Consider the following 18,059-nt stretch of genomic DNA (forward strand, 5'->3'; position numbering starts at 1 on the left):
GGACAGTGACCTCCAGGTGGACAGTTCCCTCCAGGTGGACAGTGACCTCCAGGTGGACAGTTCCCTCCAGGTGGACAGTGACCTCAAGGTGGACAGTGACTTCCAGGTGGACAATGACCTTCAGGTGGACAGTCCCCTTCAGGTGGACAGTGACCTCCAGATGGATGGTCCCCTCCAGTGCCCAGGCAGGAGTCAGGTGGGGGCTGACCCACGGACTGAGGAGAGTCTTACCAAGAACTAGGCCACATGGAGGGAAGCTCTTGGCCTGGTGTCCACAGGCTGTCATGCTGCTGCCCCTACAGTCTTTTTCTGTGAATTCAGCACTTTCTGATGGCCATGGGAGCCGCTGGGGCCTGATTACCTGACACCCAGAGGCCACAGTGCCAACCTTGATGGTGGTCTGTGCACACGAGGTGGCCTGCACAGAGGCGATGAGAGTCTGCTCCCGCAGGGGACCCTGGGGAAGGGTGGCCGCTGAGCCCCCGCTCTGGAGCCCTGGCACCTGCAGGTCGGCACGCTTGCCTGGGAACCCCACCCAGGCTGTCCGCCCCATCAGAGGTCGGGTTCAGACACCCGCTCACAAGCCCCCACAGAAACGCTGCCGACACACACATGGAGACCACGCCAGGGGGCAGAGCCGCTTCCTGAAGCCTGTGGAGAGGCATGGAGACAGTGGGGGCTCAGGAAAACCCGTCCCACGCTCCACCTACGAGCGCCTGTGGAGGAGCGATGCCGGCGGCAAGCCACGGAACGGACTCCGTCTTCAGGCCCCACTGGGCCACTCAAGCGCGCCCCATGCCGGGACCCTGGCGATGAGCCAGCCGCCTGCTGCTCCCGGGCTCCGCAGCCAGCTCCCCAGGCTCCTTGGCCCCACTGGGGAGCCCATTCCCTCCCAAAAACCTGGGAACTGTGTCTGTGCACCAGCCCCGAAGGGGACGCCCCGATGCTGGTGTCTTCGCAGCATCTGAGGCCTGGCCAGTTAGCCGGGTGGACAGCCTCGGGACGGCGCAGGCCTGGTTGGGTCCAGACAACCACGGTCTGCAGAGAGGACGTGTGTGACAGACTGTTGATTGCCTTGTGCTGACAGGCCTCGGGCCCCCCATCGGAGGGAGCCAGCCGGTGAGCTCCGCCGTGGATGCCCCCCGACCTCCTGACCACGTTCCCACCAGTGAGCGGGACCATGAGTCATTCACTCATTCATTGGCAAACAGGCATCGGGACCCGGCCCAGGTTTGGGAATGAAGCCACACGAGGCCTGGCTGGGCTGCCCAGCTCTCCAGCAGGCGAGGAGGGACAGAGGGCCTTGTGTGCATTCTAGAGAGCAGAGCGGGGGCCCAGGTGAGGGAATGGGGGGCCGGCCAGCCCTCAGGGTGACACTCCCTGCTCTCCCCCGACGATTCTGGAACACAGGCGTGTGATCAGCAGACACCAGTGGAGTGTCAGTCACTATTACGGAAGCCCGGCCGGATATGCCCACTACTGCTGGCCTGGGGCAGGCCCAAGGAGACACAGCTGAAACGCGGGGTGTCCGAAGATGGGCTAGTTCGCGTCAATGTGTCAATGGGACTCTCTGTGGGGCTCACACTGGGTCCGACGTCACTCTGGGGCATGTGTGCAGGTGCCCTCCCCATTCTGGGGCTCATCCGCTCCCTTGGGGGCCTGGGACAAGGGCAGAGGGAGGGATTCTCTGTGCGCCTACCCAGTCTGCGACATCGGTGCCCAGCCCCCGGACTCGGCTCTCCTGGCTCCGACTTGCCCCCATCGGGAACAGGACGTCTCAGCCTCCACGTGTCTGGAACCAATCCACCCGAGCAAACGTGCTTTTCCCCCGTGCGCAGCCAGGCCTACCCCACCCTCACAAGGGACAGCTCGCCTCTGCCTTTGTGCCTGAACACGGGGCGCCCTGGACCACCTCCCCAGTCCCAGTGTGGCTCAGACCCAGACTAAGATGACGCCCGGCGCGCGGCCTGAAGCGCTGTTGGGCAGGAGGACAGATGGTTGCTGTGGCAACAAGATGACCCCGAGTCTGATTGCAGTCCTAAGTGACGTCACGAGCACAGACAGCTGGCCTCCGGTGGTCCCACACGACAACATGCGTCAGCGTCCACGCGGGCCCGGGCTTGGCGGTGGGATGGCCCGTGGCTGCCTTCTTCCCGGAGCGGCGGCAGCCCTGTCCGGAAGCCAGGGCGGGGTCCCTAGGACCTCCCCTTGTGTCCAGCCTGAAGCCGGCGCTGGGAGGCGGGGTCCTGCACTCCTTCCCCCAGCCCCCACGTGGCCCACGGGTCTGGGTCCCGGCGAGGCCGGCAGCCAGCCCCTCCCGCGCTCCTCCTGACCCCCAGCCTCCTCCGGGGACGCGTTGCTGTTCATCTGTGATGACAGCCACGCTGTTGTCCCCTGGACAGAGAGACTCACTGTACTTCAGTCAAGGGCCAGGCAGACGTGGCCCGTTTCTCCCTCTGGTTGGCGCGGAGAGAGCGCTCACGCCCCAGGTCCCCGGCCAGGCCGAAGAGGTTGGACTTGCCACGTGCGTGCAGGGAGCCCCCCCAGAACCACAGACAGCTCTGGGGTCCCACTCCACCCGTGCCGTTCTCATCGATCCAGAGCTTTCCACGAAGTGAGAATGGAATCTGGATTTGATAAACCATTGCGAAACAGCGTTAGCTTTAGTCAGAGTCTCCGTATTCCTTACACATCTGTGCCCTTTCCAGAGACAGCCATAATTTACTTGTCATTGTGAAATGTCAGCTTACTGCTTCCCAGGGAAGCAGGCAGAGACCAAGCAGGGGATGCATGATCTGCCAGGGCAGTACGTGTGGCCAGGGGGCCGGCCGGGGCCGCTGCCGAGGGCCACCAGCCACTTGGCCTTGTGGGGAGTGGATTTCCACATCTGACCCTGGATTGTCATACTCATCCCGCAAGGCCATGCCACTGGGGAGACCCCTGCCGCAGGACTGCCCCGCCCTCCACTTGGGGGCACCTGCCCTCCTGGAGCCCTCAGGGTCCCACGTCCGGCCACGCTGACCCTGGGTGCGTATACACAGGCCCGTGTGCTCCCAGCCCCGTCTCTCCTCAGGACAGCAGAGCCAACCCGTGCCAGAGCCTCAGCAGCCCACGTACCTCCCCGTGAAGGGGAACATCTGCCTTCACTGGGGACCCCACGTGCCCTCCTGCTGGTCACTCCCTGTCACTACTGAGTTGGCCCCTAAGAAAGCACAGGGAGCGGGAGGGCGCAGACCCAGAGCTTGGGGAGCACACAGTTCCCTAGGGCAGCACAGCTGAGCAGCCCTTCCCTGCAGACGGGCCTCCTGCTGCACTACGCCACGCTGGCCAGCATGCTGTGGATCGGGGTGGCCGCCGGGAGCATCTACGAGCAGGTGACCAGGAAAGCGCCCCCGTGCCCGGCCGCAGACCAGCCGCCGTACCCCAAGCAGCCCCTGCTCAGGTACGCGAGCGCACGCGTGCCCTGCCGCCTCCACCCCCGACTACCAAGGGCCCCAGCTCTGGGCTCCCTCCCGGGGTCCCAGCAGATGGGCTCACAGGGAAGCTTGGGTTCCAAGGACGAGCCGGTCTGCACAGTTGGCCAGGGGCGGGGCGGGGCACTGGGGACAGGGTGGGGTGTCGGAGAGGGGATGTCGGGGTGCTGGGGGCTAGAGCCAGAGCCGGTGGGTCTGGGGGCCTGCGGGTGTGTCTCTGTGCTACTGAGCTCCACACCACAAGGGGCTGTGGTGGACAGCTCTGGGGGGTGGGTCCGGTCTTGGCTCCAGCCTGTCCATGGGCTTCCGTGGGCTGAGGCACCGGCTCCTTAGCTGGGAGAAACTGAGGCTTGGTTACCAACCCCCGAGGTGGCCACATGGCCTGGGCCTTTCAAGGCGGGGTGGCAGGTGGCTCTGAAGCCTAGGACTCGGTCGGGCTGGGAGGGTTCGGGATGGGCAGGTGGTCCCCGTGAGGGACAGCTGATGCCTCTGCTGCTAGGACCTCAAAGGACCCTCTGGTCTGGGCCCAGGGGCACGGACACTCAGCCCTTGGACTGAACTGTGTCCAGGTCTAAACTGGGAGGGCCTTCAGGAAATATGTCAGTGACCCAAACTCGCCCGAGGGACTCATCTTGAGGCAGACAGAACAACACCCTATGCTGTTTAATAAATACGGTGACCTCGTTAGGTTTTCTGACACGCAGTTTCCAGAGCTCGCACACCCGTTGCCACACAGCTAGCAGGGCCCATGGCACTCTGCTGCCGACGCCGGCCGGGGAGGCAGGGTTTCCGTACCTTGCTCCTCCTTCCAGGGAGGCCCTTGCTCCTTGGGGTTTAAGAATCACTCTCAGAATGAACGTCCTGGTCTGTCATCGACTGAAAAGCTGCCTGGCTTTCTGAAGAAAAGCATGGCAGCCTTGGAATATTCTGGAGCATTTCTCTCTGATGGTGCCACATGCACATAATGAACCAGACTCCCAGGTGCTTCCAGGAGCAGTGGGCCCGGGGCATCCGTGGGCATGTGTCCTGTGGACTGTGGGCCCAGGGGGCATGTGTCCTGTGGACTGTGGGCTCCGTGGGCATGTGTCCTGTGGACTGTGGGCCCAGGGGGCCTAGGACAAGAGGGGCATGGGCTCGGTGGCTGTGCTCTAAGCTGGCGAGTCACACCTGCTGGTCACTCTGGGACACTTGCTCTCCCTGTCGTGCTGTCTGGAAACCACTGTCACCTCTCTCCATGTCCCCTTCTTTGGTACAAATGCTCGACAGCGGGGCAGGGGTGCGGGGGCATGTGATGTGATTCCAGCAGCAGCTCCCTAGGTAATGACCCCTCCTGCAGGATGAGACTCGGGAGGGTTGGACACTGGCTCTGGGCTCTGCAGAGGCCTGGCTCCTCCACTGTCTTCTGTGGCCAGGCCTGGCCTGGGGGTGGTCATGGGGACCCCAAAGGTCGGGGGCCAGAGTCTGTCTCCCCAGACACCTCCCCGGCAGAGGCACCCTTACCCGCGATGACTCTTCCGACTGGCCCGCAGGGACCATCTTTGATCTGCATCCCGGATCCCATTCCCATGCGGCAGTAGCCTGAGTGCAACCTCTGCAGGCCTGTAGCTCCTGAGTCCCGGGGAGGGAAGTGACCCCAGGACTCGGGCTGTCCCGGCCCCTCGATATGCTGGGCAGCGCTGCACGGCAGGTCCCGCTGACCTGCGGCAGGCCCGGGGTGCGTGCGCCGTCTGCAGGCAGCAGGCACCCCTGTGTCCCCCTGCTCTGCCGTCTTCCCATGAGAAATAAGAGGGAGGCGTTCGCCGGAGGCCGTCCTGTGTGAACTCAGAGCACACAGCTTTTTGAGAAACAGGTCAGCGGTCTCACTTCTCACGCTGACTTCGCTGCCAGGTGGCCGCAGAGATGCGGGAAGGGGTCTGCCACGGGGGAGGGGGCCTGTGGGGCGGGGCCCTGCGTTCCGCGCTCCCGCACCAGGGTCAGCTCGCTCGCTACACGGGCCCCCTCTGCACTGCTTTGGGGGGAACTAAGCCCATTCAGAGATTCCTATCCACATTCACCTAACACTTTGCAGGATTCTGGATTGGAAGAGCATTTCGGGCCTGACTGGCCCCCACCCCTGGCCTGAGCCCTGGGGGCGATCCTTGCTCGGCCGCAACAGCGTGGGGGTGGGGGGCGCTGCCCGGCTGAGACCCCTGGTCTGGGGTCGGACATGTTGCCTTTGAGGCAGAGGCTTTTGGCTTCAGGACTGTTTCCTCTCTTCAGGGTCCCTAGCGATTCCGTATGGACATTAGGGTCCATTTGTCCATTTCTGTAAAACTGGTCACTGCGGTGTTGGTGGAACCCGCCCGGACCCGACAGAGCCCTGGGAGCGGAGAGGTTGACTCGAGGACTTTACAGCTTCCGATCCGTAAACACAGCACAGCTGTCCGTGTCCTCCGGTCCACGAGACCTTTGCTGGGGACACGGACAGCTGTCAGCACACACGTCCCACACCGCCTGGGTTAGACCTCTTTCCTCACGGTCTCTGCCGGCACGTCTTCTCCATCTTCGGGTCGGTCATCGCTTACGTGCAGAGGCACCGCTGAACGTCGTGTGTTGGTCTTGTGTCCCGAAGACTGGCGGGATTTGTTCCCAGAGCTGGGAGCTTGCCCGTGGACGCCTTAGGATCCTGTGTGCGCGCGTGCGTGTGGTCCCGTCATCAGCATCCAGGGACACGTGTCCTGTCCAGACAGCTTTTAATTTTAACTCTTCCTGCCTCCTCACTCTGGCCGGGGCCTCCAGCACAGCAGGACCCTCTCTGCGCCCCCCTGCCTCTCTTCCCCCTTTCCCTGTCCCTCCCGCTCTCACCGTCTCTCTCAGTCCGTCCGGCTGGCAGTACAACCCGTTTGTGCACAGTTTTAAAGAGCCCGCGTGGGGCTCATCCGTTCCCTGTGTGGCTTTGCTCTTCCCGGTCTTACGACTCCTGCCGCAGCCCCCGCCGCTCCCGTCTGCCTGTAGCTGGGGTCCGTTTTGCGTGTCTTCCCTCTAGTCCCCACGGCGTGAAGCTGGGCTAGTCCGAGGTCTTTCCGTCTTCATCGAACGCAGCCACAGCTACGATTTCTCTCGGGGCGTGATTCGGGCACGTTGTATCACTCGTTTTAATATTTTCTGATTTTCCTGTGATTGTTGTCTTTGGCCCGCTGGCTCCTCAATTTCCCCAGACAGTTAGGTTTCAGGGCAGCGGGGGTGCTCTCGAGACCTGTGCCGGCTTCCGCGTCAAGCTGAGGGGACGAAACCCCAGCTCCGCCAAAGAGGCCCGTGGCTTGGAGGGGACGTCCCTGTTCTAGGGACATGTAGCACACCATCCACGGCCTTGGGGGGAGGGGGGAGGGGACAGACTCTGCTGGGGTGCGGATCTCGGCCGGGGCGCTCTGCCTGTCTCAAGCAGGAGGGCGTGGTCCTCAGGCAAGGCCAGTGCCGGGAAGGGCAGGACACAGGAAGGTGATGACCTCGGGGAAGGGCAGGACGCAGGAAGGTGATGACCTCGGGGGGAGGATATGAGAGGGGTCGGCCCAAGACAGGAGCCGCTCTGTGGGGCTGGGCTGCGTGACAGACGCAGGAGCACTGCCAGCCCAGCCCCCCGCCACCAGGGCCTCTCTGATGCACGGACACGGCACCCTGCCCATCACGCGGGCTCTCTTCTCTGCCGCCAGAAGCCGCCGCGTCCCACAGTAACCGTCCCTCCTGGATCCAGGCTTTCACATCCCGTGGCGGCTGACGCCTCCCCCTGGGGTTCTGACCGTGCCCCCCAGTGCGTCCACATGGAAGGAATCCCGGCCCCGCATTCCCCACATGTCCACCGGGAACAAACCCTAACCCACGTGCCCATTTCAGCCTCCCGTCACCGTGTCGGAAAGCCGGCACGGCTCCAGATTATTCTCGTCCCCTAGCCTGAATCAGGGAGCCCACAGGCCCCGACTCTGCCCCCAACCCTGCACCTCCCCATCCCCCACAGGCTCGTTCTTGGTGGCCGTGGTCCTGCCACCACCCTGAAGAATTTCTGTTCCTGCACGGGGGAAGCCCGGCTGTGCGTTCCCCTTCCCAAAGCACGCAGGGCTGCCCACTGCTGCCCAGCCTGGCCCCGGCCTTCAGCTGGCTTCCCCAACGTGCCAGCCGGAGGGCCCACGGCCAGATGCCCAGACCCCCTGCTCTCCTCCCCAGGCCCAAAGGAAGGGCTGTGTCCTCAGATCCCGGCACACAACGCCGGCAGGTTCGATGGGGAAATGTTAGGGATTCAATAAATATTTTTTTAATTGGCCTTAAATACTCCATTTTAGTCACAGGACTGAGTCTGGAAGAACCCAGCCTTGGGTGGGTAAGTACTCCCTTCCGGCCGGAGGGCAGGTCCCAGGAGCACAGCTGTGGGGTCGGTCGGAAGCTGCGTTCCGTGGGGGGAGCCGAGAACGAGGCTTCCAAGGGGCAAGTTCACTTTACTCACAGAGAGGGGGCGGCTGTGTGCCCCGCAGGCCCTCGATGGCACAACCGGGCGGCTCGCCCCAGCCTGGCGAGACGGGGACAGATGCCCTCTTGGGGGCCCAGCTGGGGTCCAGCATCAGCCCTGGCACTTTCATGGCGTGGCCAGAACGCAGGCTGGCCAGGCCGGCACGGGTGAGGCTCGAGTGCGAGGTCTGGGTTTGCCCCCAGGGTCTCAGCTCCTTTGGGTGTGATGGGTCCTCAGGACGGTGAGGACGTCGACGAAGCCGCAGAGGTGAGCGCCGGGCGGGGGGGTCCCACAGATCCTCCGCCAGCAGCAGAACACACACAGGGTTTCTGCCCCGGAAGCCGGCCTGCCACTCCGTCCGGGTTTCCTCGGGCCGGGCTGCTCAGCCGCCCCCGGTGCTGGCCCTGCAGGTCCTGGAGGAGAGCAGGCCAGGCCGCCCGGGGCAGCCCGCGTCCCCCCGCAAGCCTGCCGCCTCCCTGCTCTTTCCCATCACGTGGCTGGAGAAGAAAGGCAAGCTGAGGGTCGGCCGGCTCAGAAACGCGGGAGGAGAAAGACCGAGGCTGCTTCTGCAGACTCTGCATCCGCCGTGGCCACAGAACAAGGGGCATCGCCGGCCCCGTCTCCGAGAGGTCACGTTCTGCTGCGGGCCCCTGATCGGGTGTTTCCTTGGACCGCTCTGACAGCTACTCACACGTCTTTCCCGGCACCTCCGAGGGCCACGCTTTGGGCAATTTAAGGACCACGGCCCGCAGCACGCCGCAGAGACTTCCGGCGCAGCAGCTCCGCGGGCTCCAGGCCTGAGCACCAGAGAGAGCAGCCCCGTGCCGGCACCCCCCGCGGCGCTGCCCAGCCCCCTTCGGTAGGCACACCGTCCCCAGGCCTCCCGCCTCTCCGAGAGTGTCTCCGTCCGAGCCGGGACGGCTGCCGGCTGGGGCTTATGGACAGTGGAAACGCAGAGTCTGGAGGCCAGACGCCTGCGGAGGGGCCGGCGGGCTCGGTTTTGGCGGGAGCAGAGTTCTTGCTGTGTCCTCATGGGTGGAAGAGGCGGGGGCTCTCCGGGGCTCCTTTCGCAGGAGCACAGCCCCTGTTCACAAATGCGTAGGGCCCCCGCCTCCCGCACACTCCCCTTGGGGTGGGGTTGCCAGTGAGTCTGGGGACACACACACTCAGACTGGAGCCGCTGGCCGAGGGACGCCGCTTCACAGCCAACGGGCCTCCCTGCTGTGGCTCTCCAGATGCTCAGGGCCAGTCCCCAAGTCAGCCGCCTGTAATCATGCCCTGACCTCAATGTCACCAACTCCACCGGCCTTCCTGACAACGGGCTCATAAGTCCTTCCTGCTTCGTCAAGGCCTGGTGCTCCCCCTTGAAGCACACAGCTGCCCCAAGACCCAGGGGCTTCGTCTGGACACTGTGAGCTCCGTGGGGGAGGGCACTCGCCCACCCACTCCCCAGTGCACAGCTGGTGCCAGACTGGGCCCTGCCGCGGAGGGACAGTGCCCCAGGCTCCATCTGTAGGAGCCCCTCTGGGACGGCAGGGCATGTGCTGGGAAGCACGGGGTGGCGCCCGCCCTCGGCTTCTTCATACAGTGCCCCCGGCCAACACGGCCGCAGGAGCCCCCAGGAGCCCGTGCAGCACCCAGCCGGAGGCAGCCCTGCGCAGGGGTGGGGGCTCCAGGGCCATCGCTGAGCAGAGCATGAGCCACCCAGGCTGATGTCCATGACCTCCTGTGACCACGTGAGCCCAGCCCTGGGGGCGGAGGTCCTGGCCCTGGTTTCGGAACGTTGGAGCTCTTTTCAGGCAGAAGGGCTCTGCCGCGCCACAGGCTGTCCCCGGCTGGCGTGAGTCCCGCTACTGCGTGTCTCGGTGCGTCTCGTGGTCTGGGCACCCGTCTCATGCCCGGCTCATGTTGTCTGCGTGACCCCCAGGGCCCCTTCTCCAAAAGCAGCTTCTCCAAACCCGTATGGCAACTGTGGGTGGGCGGCCTGGACACTCAGACCGTGCGGAAGGGCCTCTTGGTCCCAGCAAAAACCGTCAGTCGGATCGCTTGGAGCTCCAAAGTCGCAGCCGGCACAGAGGGTGCTCACTGGACCTGGAGACGGATCTTGTGTGGGGGAGGTGCCTGGGGTGGGTTCCCGCGGCCCCGCAGCGGCCCCCAGGACATTCGTGCTGCTCGAGTTCACCTGGGCTGCGTCGCCTCATGCACACCCAGCCTGGAGGGCTCCCCGGTGACCAACGGTGCCAGCGTGTCGCGGGCACTGACTCTGTGAGTGGGGGTGCTGGCAGGACAGCCCCCAGCAGAGCAGTCCTGGGGACACTCTTCAAGAGAGGAAGTGTCTTCTGCCGGTGGGGCCAGTCGGGGTCCAGAAGGCCCAAGAGGCCAGTCTCTGGAAGGGCTCCTCCGCCTCTTGCTAGCACCAGCCTGAGTTCCCGAGTCCCCCAGCCCCCAACCCCTTGCCTCCCAGGCCGGGGTCCACCTGGATGGGCGGCAGCAGGCGAGGGCACAGGCTCCAGAGGAGAGAGACGCAGTCTGCGGAAGCCGGGCCCAAAGCCAGACTCAGCCGGCTACCTGGGCCCCTGGGGCCTATCAGAGCCCGGTCGTGGTGGCCCACCAGCCGAGGCTGCACGTGGCGGGCGGCCTCCTCCATGGACACCTGTTGCAGGCCTGGGGGAAAAGCACTGCAAGCACAGAGGACACCCCAGAGACAGGCCACGGAGGTGCAACAGCTGCCACGCTGAGCACAAGAGGCTCCTCGTGTGTGACCGGGGACGGTGCCGGCGGACGGACAGGGTGGAGAGGATCGTCTCGGGGCCTCTGGGCTACACCGCCAGGGCCGCCCCCAAAGGCTGCAGACCCACCGCCAGCCCACCTCCCCGCCGCTGGCCGCCCCTCCCCCGAGCGCCTCCGTCCGTCTCCTCCCTAGGGACATGGGGCGGGACCCTGCTGAGAAACCCACACCCTGGCTTGCCCCCTTCCCTGCGTCTCTCCTGCCGACACTCGCTCTGTGACCGTCTCACCTGACCGCAGCTCCCGTGTCGGTGTTGGGGGGAATGGGGCGCGTCTGGGTGCGGCCAGCCAGTGGACAGAGTCCTCCAGGAAGGCGAGGAGGGCTCACTGCCCCAGCTGGTGGCCAGACCCCATCACAGGTCCCCTGCTGGCTCTGAAACCGGGGGCCAGCCGCGGGGGGACCAGTCTGCTGTGGCCGTCTCCCTTCTCTGTCGCAGGAGTTTGGTTCCCTTAGCGCCCGGGTTCTTGGTCGTGCTGCTTCGAGGAAGGAAGAGGCAGACCGGACAGAGTGCCAGGCAGCAGAGCACAAGGCCCCCGGAGGGCTGCCGTGTTCGCAGCGTAGGGGGTTTACAAGCTCTTTCCAGGACCTCGAGCGCGGCCACTGTGGGTTCCTGCTCCGGGTGGTCAGTCAGGGCTGTGATCCGGCCCCGCCAGTGTGTCTGTGGGGCTCGTGGGCAGGCGTCCGGAGACTGACGACCTCAGCTCCTGACAGGGACCAACCTCTCGTGGTTCGTGGCTTTCTTTCGGCTCGCGTCGCGGCCGTCCCCCTGCAGGGGCAGGTAGGCAGGACGCTGCCGTGGCCTTGTCTGGGCAGGAGAACAGGTTGCGGGTGCGGTGTCGTCTCAGCTGTCCCGGGTCCCCATTCTCCTGCTGGGACCCTGGCCCTGACTTCCTCCGTGTCCAAGGAACCCCTAACACTGAGGGCCCTCAGACGCACGCCCAGCACGGCTCCCAGTGGCCACACGGACGAGAGGCGTGGCCGACAGACACATGGTGGGGGGTCGGCGCTGGGACTTTAAGCTCAGGGTTTCCAGTGGCCCTGGAGGCCTGGCCAGTCGCCAGCTGCCCGCGGGCAGAGCAGGCTTGCTTGGATGGCCCGTTCGTGCTGTCAAAGCCGGCTCAGAAGAGCCCAGTGGCCAGAAAGTTCACATCGGGGAAACCGTCGCTGCCACACAGTGCTGGGGCGTGAACGGCCGTGTCCTGGGCCCGTCCCTCTTTCTGATGGGTAGCATCCATGAGGGTCCGTCCTCTGAGACACAGACGCCAAGATGAGGGGCCCGCGGGCCCACAGCAGCCAGCACTGGCGCCAAGCCCCGGCTTCCCTGCGGCTGACCCTGCTTGTCTGGCGGCAGAGAGGAAGCAAGTGACTGCGTGGGAATCACGTGGCAGAGACCGCGCCAGGGCCTGGAGGTCGCCGCAGCCACGCGCTGCTGACCAGGCCAGCCCCGACACGGGCTTCCAGATGGTTCTCTGGTCTCCACCTCCGGAACTAAGGGGCAGGCTCCCAGGGGGCCTCACGCTGGGACACAGGGCCCATCCTTGCCCGTCCCCGGTGCAGCAGCCGGCACCTGACCTGTCCATTCCGCTCCCGGCCTGGGCGGGCCCTCTGGGGCGCGTGCGCGTGCACAGGCCCACACCGCATGCTCCCCTAGCGGAGCGCACGGGAACAGGGCATGTGGTGTGGATGGCACTGACCTTCCGCGGGGGCTAAGGCGGAGCTGTGTCCATGTGTGGGGATCTGGCAGGTGTGTGGCAGCTGAAGCGTGGCCCGGGCTCCTGGCATCAGGAGCTGCCGGAGGGCCCTGTGCCCACTGCCTGGAGCTCCGCCGGGTCCCAGGAGCCGGCCTGTTCCCGCTGCACCCCGGTTCCACTCGGCCGCGGGCTGGCCCGGGTCTGACGCTTCCCCGAGACCGGCGCTGTCGCCGGTCAGGTGTGGCCTTAACCAACCTGCCCAGGGGCCCGGGGACGCTGCTCCGTTTTCCTTCTGGATTGTTTGGGGTTTTGGGGTTTTTGGTTTTTTGTTTTTAAATTGAACACTTACATCAAAAAAAAAAAAAAAAAAAAGGCTAAAACATCACTGCATGCTTACAGAACTCGTCCTGTGCCCTCCGGGGGAGAAGCAGAAGCTCCCCACCCGGCCCACAGCCTCTCTTGGGACTTTCTCTGCCTCTTTTCAGGGTTGTCCACCCAAGTACGCGTCCCCAGACATTGGTTCTGTGGGCACCGGTCACGAGCTCTGAGTATACATGGGCCCACAGGCCTTACCGTCTACATCTGGTTCCTTCGCTGCCCGTGGCTTTTCTCAGACGCACGCGTGGGCTGCAAGTGGCTAGCTGGGCTGCTGCAGGCCCGGGGCCCAGTTCACCTGCTCCTGTGGCCAGGACGCTGCGGCCCGGTCGCCCAGCTCCTCCCGAGGGCTCACGCACGCAGGCTCCCCGGCCGCCAGCAGCGCCCCACGCCCGCCGAGCTCCCTGGCTGGGACACGCTTCTGAGGGCGTCGGGCTTTCTCTCGGTGGCACGCCCGCTCAAGCCACTTCCCCACCGTCCTTCTGTCTGTCTTGCTGATTTGTTAAAGCCCCTCACAAGCACCTCACGGGAGCATGTGGTCACGTGGGTCATAGAGAGTTTTCCTACTCACGGCAGCTAGAGGCGCGTTTGCACTTCTGTGAGGGGGACCCTCTCCCACCCACACCGCCGCCGTGGGGGACGTTAGGTGCATGGCTCAGGACCATGTTCCTTTTCTGCTCCTGGTGTAACAAACAAACACAAACTTATTGACTTAAAACAGCACATTTGCTTTCTTACAGTCCTGGCAGGCAGAAACCCAGTCGGTCTCTAGGGCTCCATCCAGGTGTGGCCAGGGTGGCTCCTGGAGGCTCCCGGGGAGAGACGGTTTCTTGCCTCTTCTGGAGGTGTCTACGCTCCTCAGGGCCCGCTCTGGTTCCAGCCAGCCGTGCAGCGACCACCCTCCCATCTGACCCCCACATCCCCTTCCAAGGACCTGTGACGACATCAGGTCCCCTGGACCACCCCCATCCCTGCCTCCACCACTCAGCCACATCCTTAGCACGGGGTCAGCACAGCCCAGCTCTGGGGCCGTCGCCAGCCCACGCCAGGGGCGGACCTCATGTTCCCGAACATGCTCCATTGACTCGTCAGACCACCCAAACCTGGATGTGGCTCTGCTCCATGCTCTGCCCATCACTGGCTGTCCCATCTCCCCCCTGCCACTGTCCCCATGCTCTTGGGAGCCTACGCCTGTCCCCCACCCCCACTCTTCTCCCCAGGGGCCTGTGGTCCTGCCTTGTGCACATCTTCGGGTCCTGTGTGGCATCACAGGCGGCAGCTGGGGTTTCCTTGGGGTCCTGGTTCATCCTTCTTTCTAGGAACACTGCCCTAAAGGAAGAGGCTGGTCTGCCCCCAAGAGCCAGGTGAGCTCCAGACACCCGGCAGACCTGCCCTGGGCGGTCTGTGTGGGGACCTGGGAACACAGACATGTGCGTGGTCCTAAATGGGCCAGTGTCCTCTGGGGCCGTGCAGGATCCAGCAGACAGGACTTCCGTGCACAAAAGACGGCAGGTCAGTGAGCACAGCAGGGCAGGGTGCCCAGGAGGGAAGGACAGGAACCCCCAAGGGAGAGGGTGTGGCTGGCATCAACCAGTGACCCTGGGCACTGCGCACGCTGAGGCTAGTGCTGAGCGGTCTGCATCGGGCCGGGACAGGCCCGCAGATGTCCTGCTCGTCCACCATGCGGAGTGCCCAGCAGCCGCTAGAACAGCGTCCGGGTGGGGCCCTGCCGCGGCCTGCAGCGCCCTCTGCCGACAGAGCCCGGCTGGCACCAGGAGCTGAGCTCGGCCACCGTCTGGGGGGCTTGACTACTTGGGGCTGACACAGCTCGGGCAGAGGCAGGGGGAGCCCCAGCCAAGGAAGAGATACCCCCTGGCTTGAGAGGCCTGGCCGGAAGCAGTGGGGCTGTGGCCCCCTCACCCTCCAGGATGCATGGCCGCGAGGGTTTGCAGGGCACGGTCCCCAGGAGCCAGGGGCCAGTCCACTGGGAATGGTGACCCGCTCCTGGACTGGCCAGGAGTCGAGGGGGCTGTGTCGCCCAGGGGCACCAACAGGGGGTCTCCAGGACCCCTGCCCCCAGGTGTCAACAGCTTAGCAATGTGGCCCCTTTGTCCTCCTGGGGACACCGGAGGGACCAGCTCCGGCAGCACGCCTGCTGGAGCCGAGCAAGCCTCACGCTGTCCCTGCCACAGGCTCCCGCGCTCCCCGCTTTTGTGCCTCCCCTGAATTACAGGAGGAGTGACGGGAACCCCAGGGTCCTCGTCTCCCTGGAGGGTGGAGGCGTGGCTCGGGGAAAGTGGCTTTCTGCAGGTTCTGAGGGGCTTTCGAGCCTGGTCAGCGCTGGGAACAGGGCCACACATGGCCGTGGACCGGGCCTCCGCCGGGCCGGGTCCACCAGCACGCGCTCACCTGTGGCCTTCTCCTGCAGCCATTACAAGCAATCAGGGATGTTTTCCCTACAGTCTTTTCTGGCTCGCCCCCGCCCCCGCCCCAGCAGACCCCGGCCCTCTTACACCACTGTGCGCACGCTGCGTGGACGCAAGTCCTGCTCGAAACCGGGGCCGCGGGACGGACCACGAACGAGCCTCTGCCCTCGATGCCTCCCGGCTGTCTGTCCTGGTTTGCTGAGATCTCTCACGGCAAACGTGTGTAAATTCTGCCGAGTGCTTTACCGCGTCTGTGAAACGATCGCATGGAATCTCCTTGTGCTTCTATGATGAGCTACTTTGATGTCATGAGACACAGCGCGTGTCTGCGTAACTCTCACCGGCCATGGTGTTTCCTCCACGGTTTTCTGCTGCGGGTTTCCGACCAGGCGCCTCCTTTGCTGTCTGGAAGAGCGTGCTGGGCGGGGACTGGCGTCGTCGCTCCCTCAGACGGGGTCCGGTTTCCCCGGTGGCACTCGGGGGGCCTGGGAGTTTCTCTGTTGGGTGTTTGTGGATCTTGGAACCAACATTTAGAGAGTTTTCAGCTTTCTGATGCTTGTCTCGCTGTTGCTAATTTGTATTTTCTCGGGGGATTTGCCCATGTCCTCGGAGCCGCTCCAGTGCTGGCCACGGTTGTTCACACGGGCTCGCCCTCGGTCGTCTGCCTCCCCGTCTTCTCGCCGGCCCGCGGGGCGTGAGGGCAGTGCGTGGACACCCGTCCGTTTGTTGCAGACATCACTCTGGGCTGGTCATCCTCAGCCCCGCCCGTTGGCTTTCTGGCTCCTTGCGTCTGGGGGACTCCGCATTGACTTGACTCTCTCTGCCTCGGCGCATGGCGCCCCGGCCGTGAGCATCCAGCCTCCTCCTCTTCCCACAGACATCAGGGCCACGAATGTCCCTCCAAGGCGTCCGCTGCCTCCCAGAAACGTGCTGTTTCCTCTCTCATCTTGTTTGAAGTGTTCTCTAGACCCCCGTATGGCGTCTTCGACCCACGAATGATTCAGAAGTATGTCGTCTCGCATCCGAGTGTATGTGGTTCTCCTAGTCACTGTGTCGTTGCTCATCGGCCGGACGCTGTGGCGGTCAGACCGGATACTCGGTGTGATCGCAGCTCTGGGGAGGTGAGCTGGGCCGCTCCACGGCTCACACGTGGTCCGGCACGGCGAGCGGAGCCTGAGCGGGGGCGGAGTGCGTGCGTCTGTGACTGAGCCTGACGCTCCAGGAAGGGCACGGGGCAAAGTGAGTCACGTTGTTGCTCAGGTCTTTGGTTTCTTTTTTTTTTTTTTTTTTTTTTTTAAGATTTTATTTGTCTACCGGACAGAGAGAGGCACAGCGAGAGGGAACACACACGGGGGAGGGGGAGAGGGGGAAGCAGGCTCCCCGCTGAGCAGAGAGCCCGATGCGGGGCTCAATCCCAGGACCCCGAGATCACGACCTGAGCCGAAGGCAGATAACCACGCAGCCCCCAAGTGCCCCCAAATCTTGGGTTTCTTTCCTCCTCTCTTGCCGAGCGCTTGCGTCTGGATCGCAGGCTGTGCCTCTGGCCTCGTCGGCCGCCGCGGATCCGTCCTTGTCAGCCTCATGTCGTTGGAGTCTCTGGCCCCGCGTGCGCACGGCCTGGCCGCTGCGTCCCGCCGTGGGCGGTGCTGACACTGAGTATGTCCTCCTCCTGAAGTCCGTCCTGGCGTCGGTGCGGCCGCCGTAGCTTCCCTGCGTCTCCCCGGCGGACGGAGCCCCTGCCCGGGGCGTCGGACGGTCTAGGTCTTTGTTTTAACCACCCGTCCAGCTGCTTTCCGCTTGTACTTCTCCTTCTGCTCCTCCTTTCCTGTCCTATGTTGTCCTTTGGGATCAGGTTAGTATTTCCCCACATTGCGTTTTACTTATCCATTGGCCCTTTGCCTGTTCGTCTCTTGTGCTGCCTCAGGGACCGAAGCCACGGACTCTCCTCCGTATCTTCGGCACGACAGCCGCGCTGGCTCATGAGCCTCCCCGCGGGGCCGTCCCCCCCCGTCGCGGTGCCGAGGCTGCGGCGTCTGTCCGTCCGCACGTGGCAGTAACTCCCTGGGCAGTGTTACAACTCTTCCTTCACACAATCATATTGGCTTTCAGTTAAGAGAAAACAAAATGTTCTGTGTTTGCCCTAATAGCGAGCGTTTCCGGCGTACTCCGTTCTTGGGGTTTCTATCCGGCGCAGCAGCCCCTCAGCCTCAAGGACAAAACTGAGAGTTTCTGGAAGGTTGGCGGGTGGCAAATTCGCTCCGTTTTATTTTTGTCAGATAAATGTCTGTATTCGTCCTGTTCTGAAGGACGTGTTCTCTGTATATAGAATTCTGGGAGGCACAGAGCCCCAGGGTCACCCTGCTCCCACCCATGGACCTGGGGCCAGTGGCATTCCCCTTGTCAGGGACAAAGAGCCATCGGCCCATTGGGGCACCCCCTCCCTGGGATCCTCTGCAAGACGGCCCCTTGGTCACCGTGACCCTCACGCGGTCGGACCGGCGAGCTCCTCACATGCTCGAGATCCAGCCTCAACGGGTCGGACGGTAGACGGGAGAGGGCCCTCGGATGGAGCTGCCGGCCGAGACCCGGCTGGCAAGAAGGTCGGGCCAGGTCCGGGGTGGGGGCCAACTCCACCCAGACGGGCCTGTCCTGGGGGTGGTGTCAGAGGCCAGATGCATCCCAAGCAGCTGAGAAGCCAGGCTGTGGCCGGCACAAAGGTGTTGGGGGGGGGGTTTGGGGGGGGCACGACCCCCCGGACCGGCCGGCCTGGGGGGGGTTCACGCCGGCCCCGGGGCGGGCGCGACCCCCGTGCCAGCCGGGTCCCGGCCG

At 64.4% G+C, this 18,059-nt stretch overlaps 1 protein-coding gene across 1 annotated transcript in view; it reads left to right on the forward strand.

The window, feature by feature from the left end:
• Positions 1-18,059, forward strand: part of ADGRA1 (adhesion G protein-coupled receptor A1) — a 31,296-nt gene that overhangs the window by 9,726 nt on the left and 3,511 nt on the right. Inside the window, exon 5 of the mRNA XM_059398889.1 lies at positions 3,297-3,442. Coding sequence (XP_059254872.1) covers positions 3,297-3,442 — 146 coding nt within the window. The remainder of the gene's footprint in view (positions 1-3,296; positions 3,443-18,059) is intronic.

The sequence above is a fragment of the Mustela nigripes genome, chromosome 4 (assembly GCF_022355385.1).
Source record: "Mustela nigripes isolate SB6536 chromosome 4, MUSNIG.SB6536, whole genome shotgun sequence".
NCBI lineage: Eukaryota > Metazoa > Chordata > Mammalia > Carnivora > Mustelidae > Mustela > Mustela nigripes.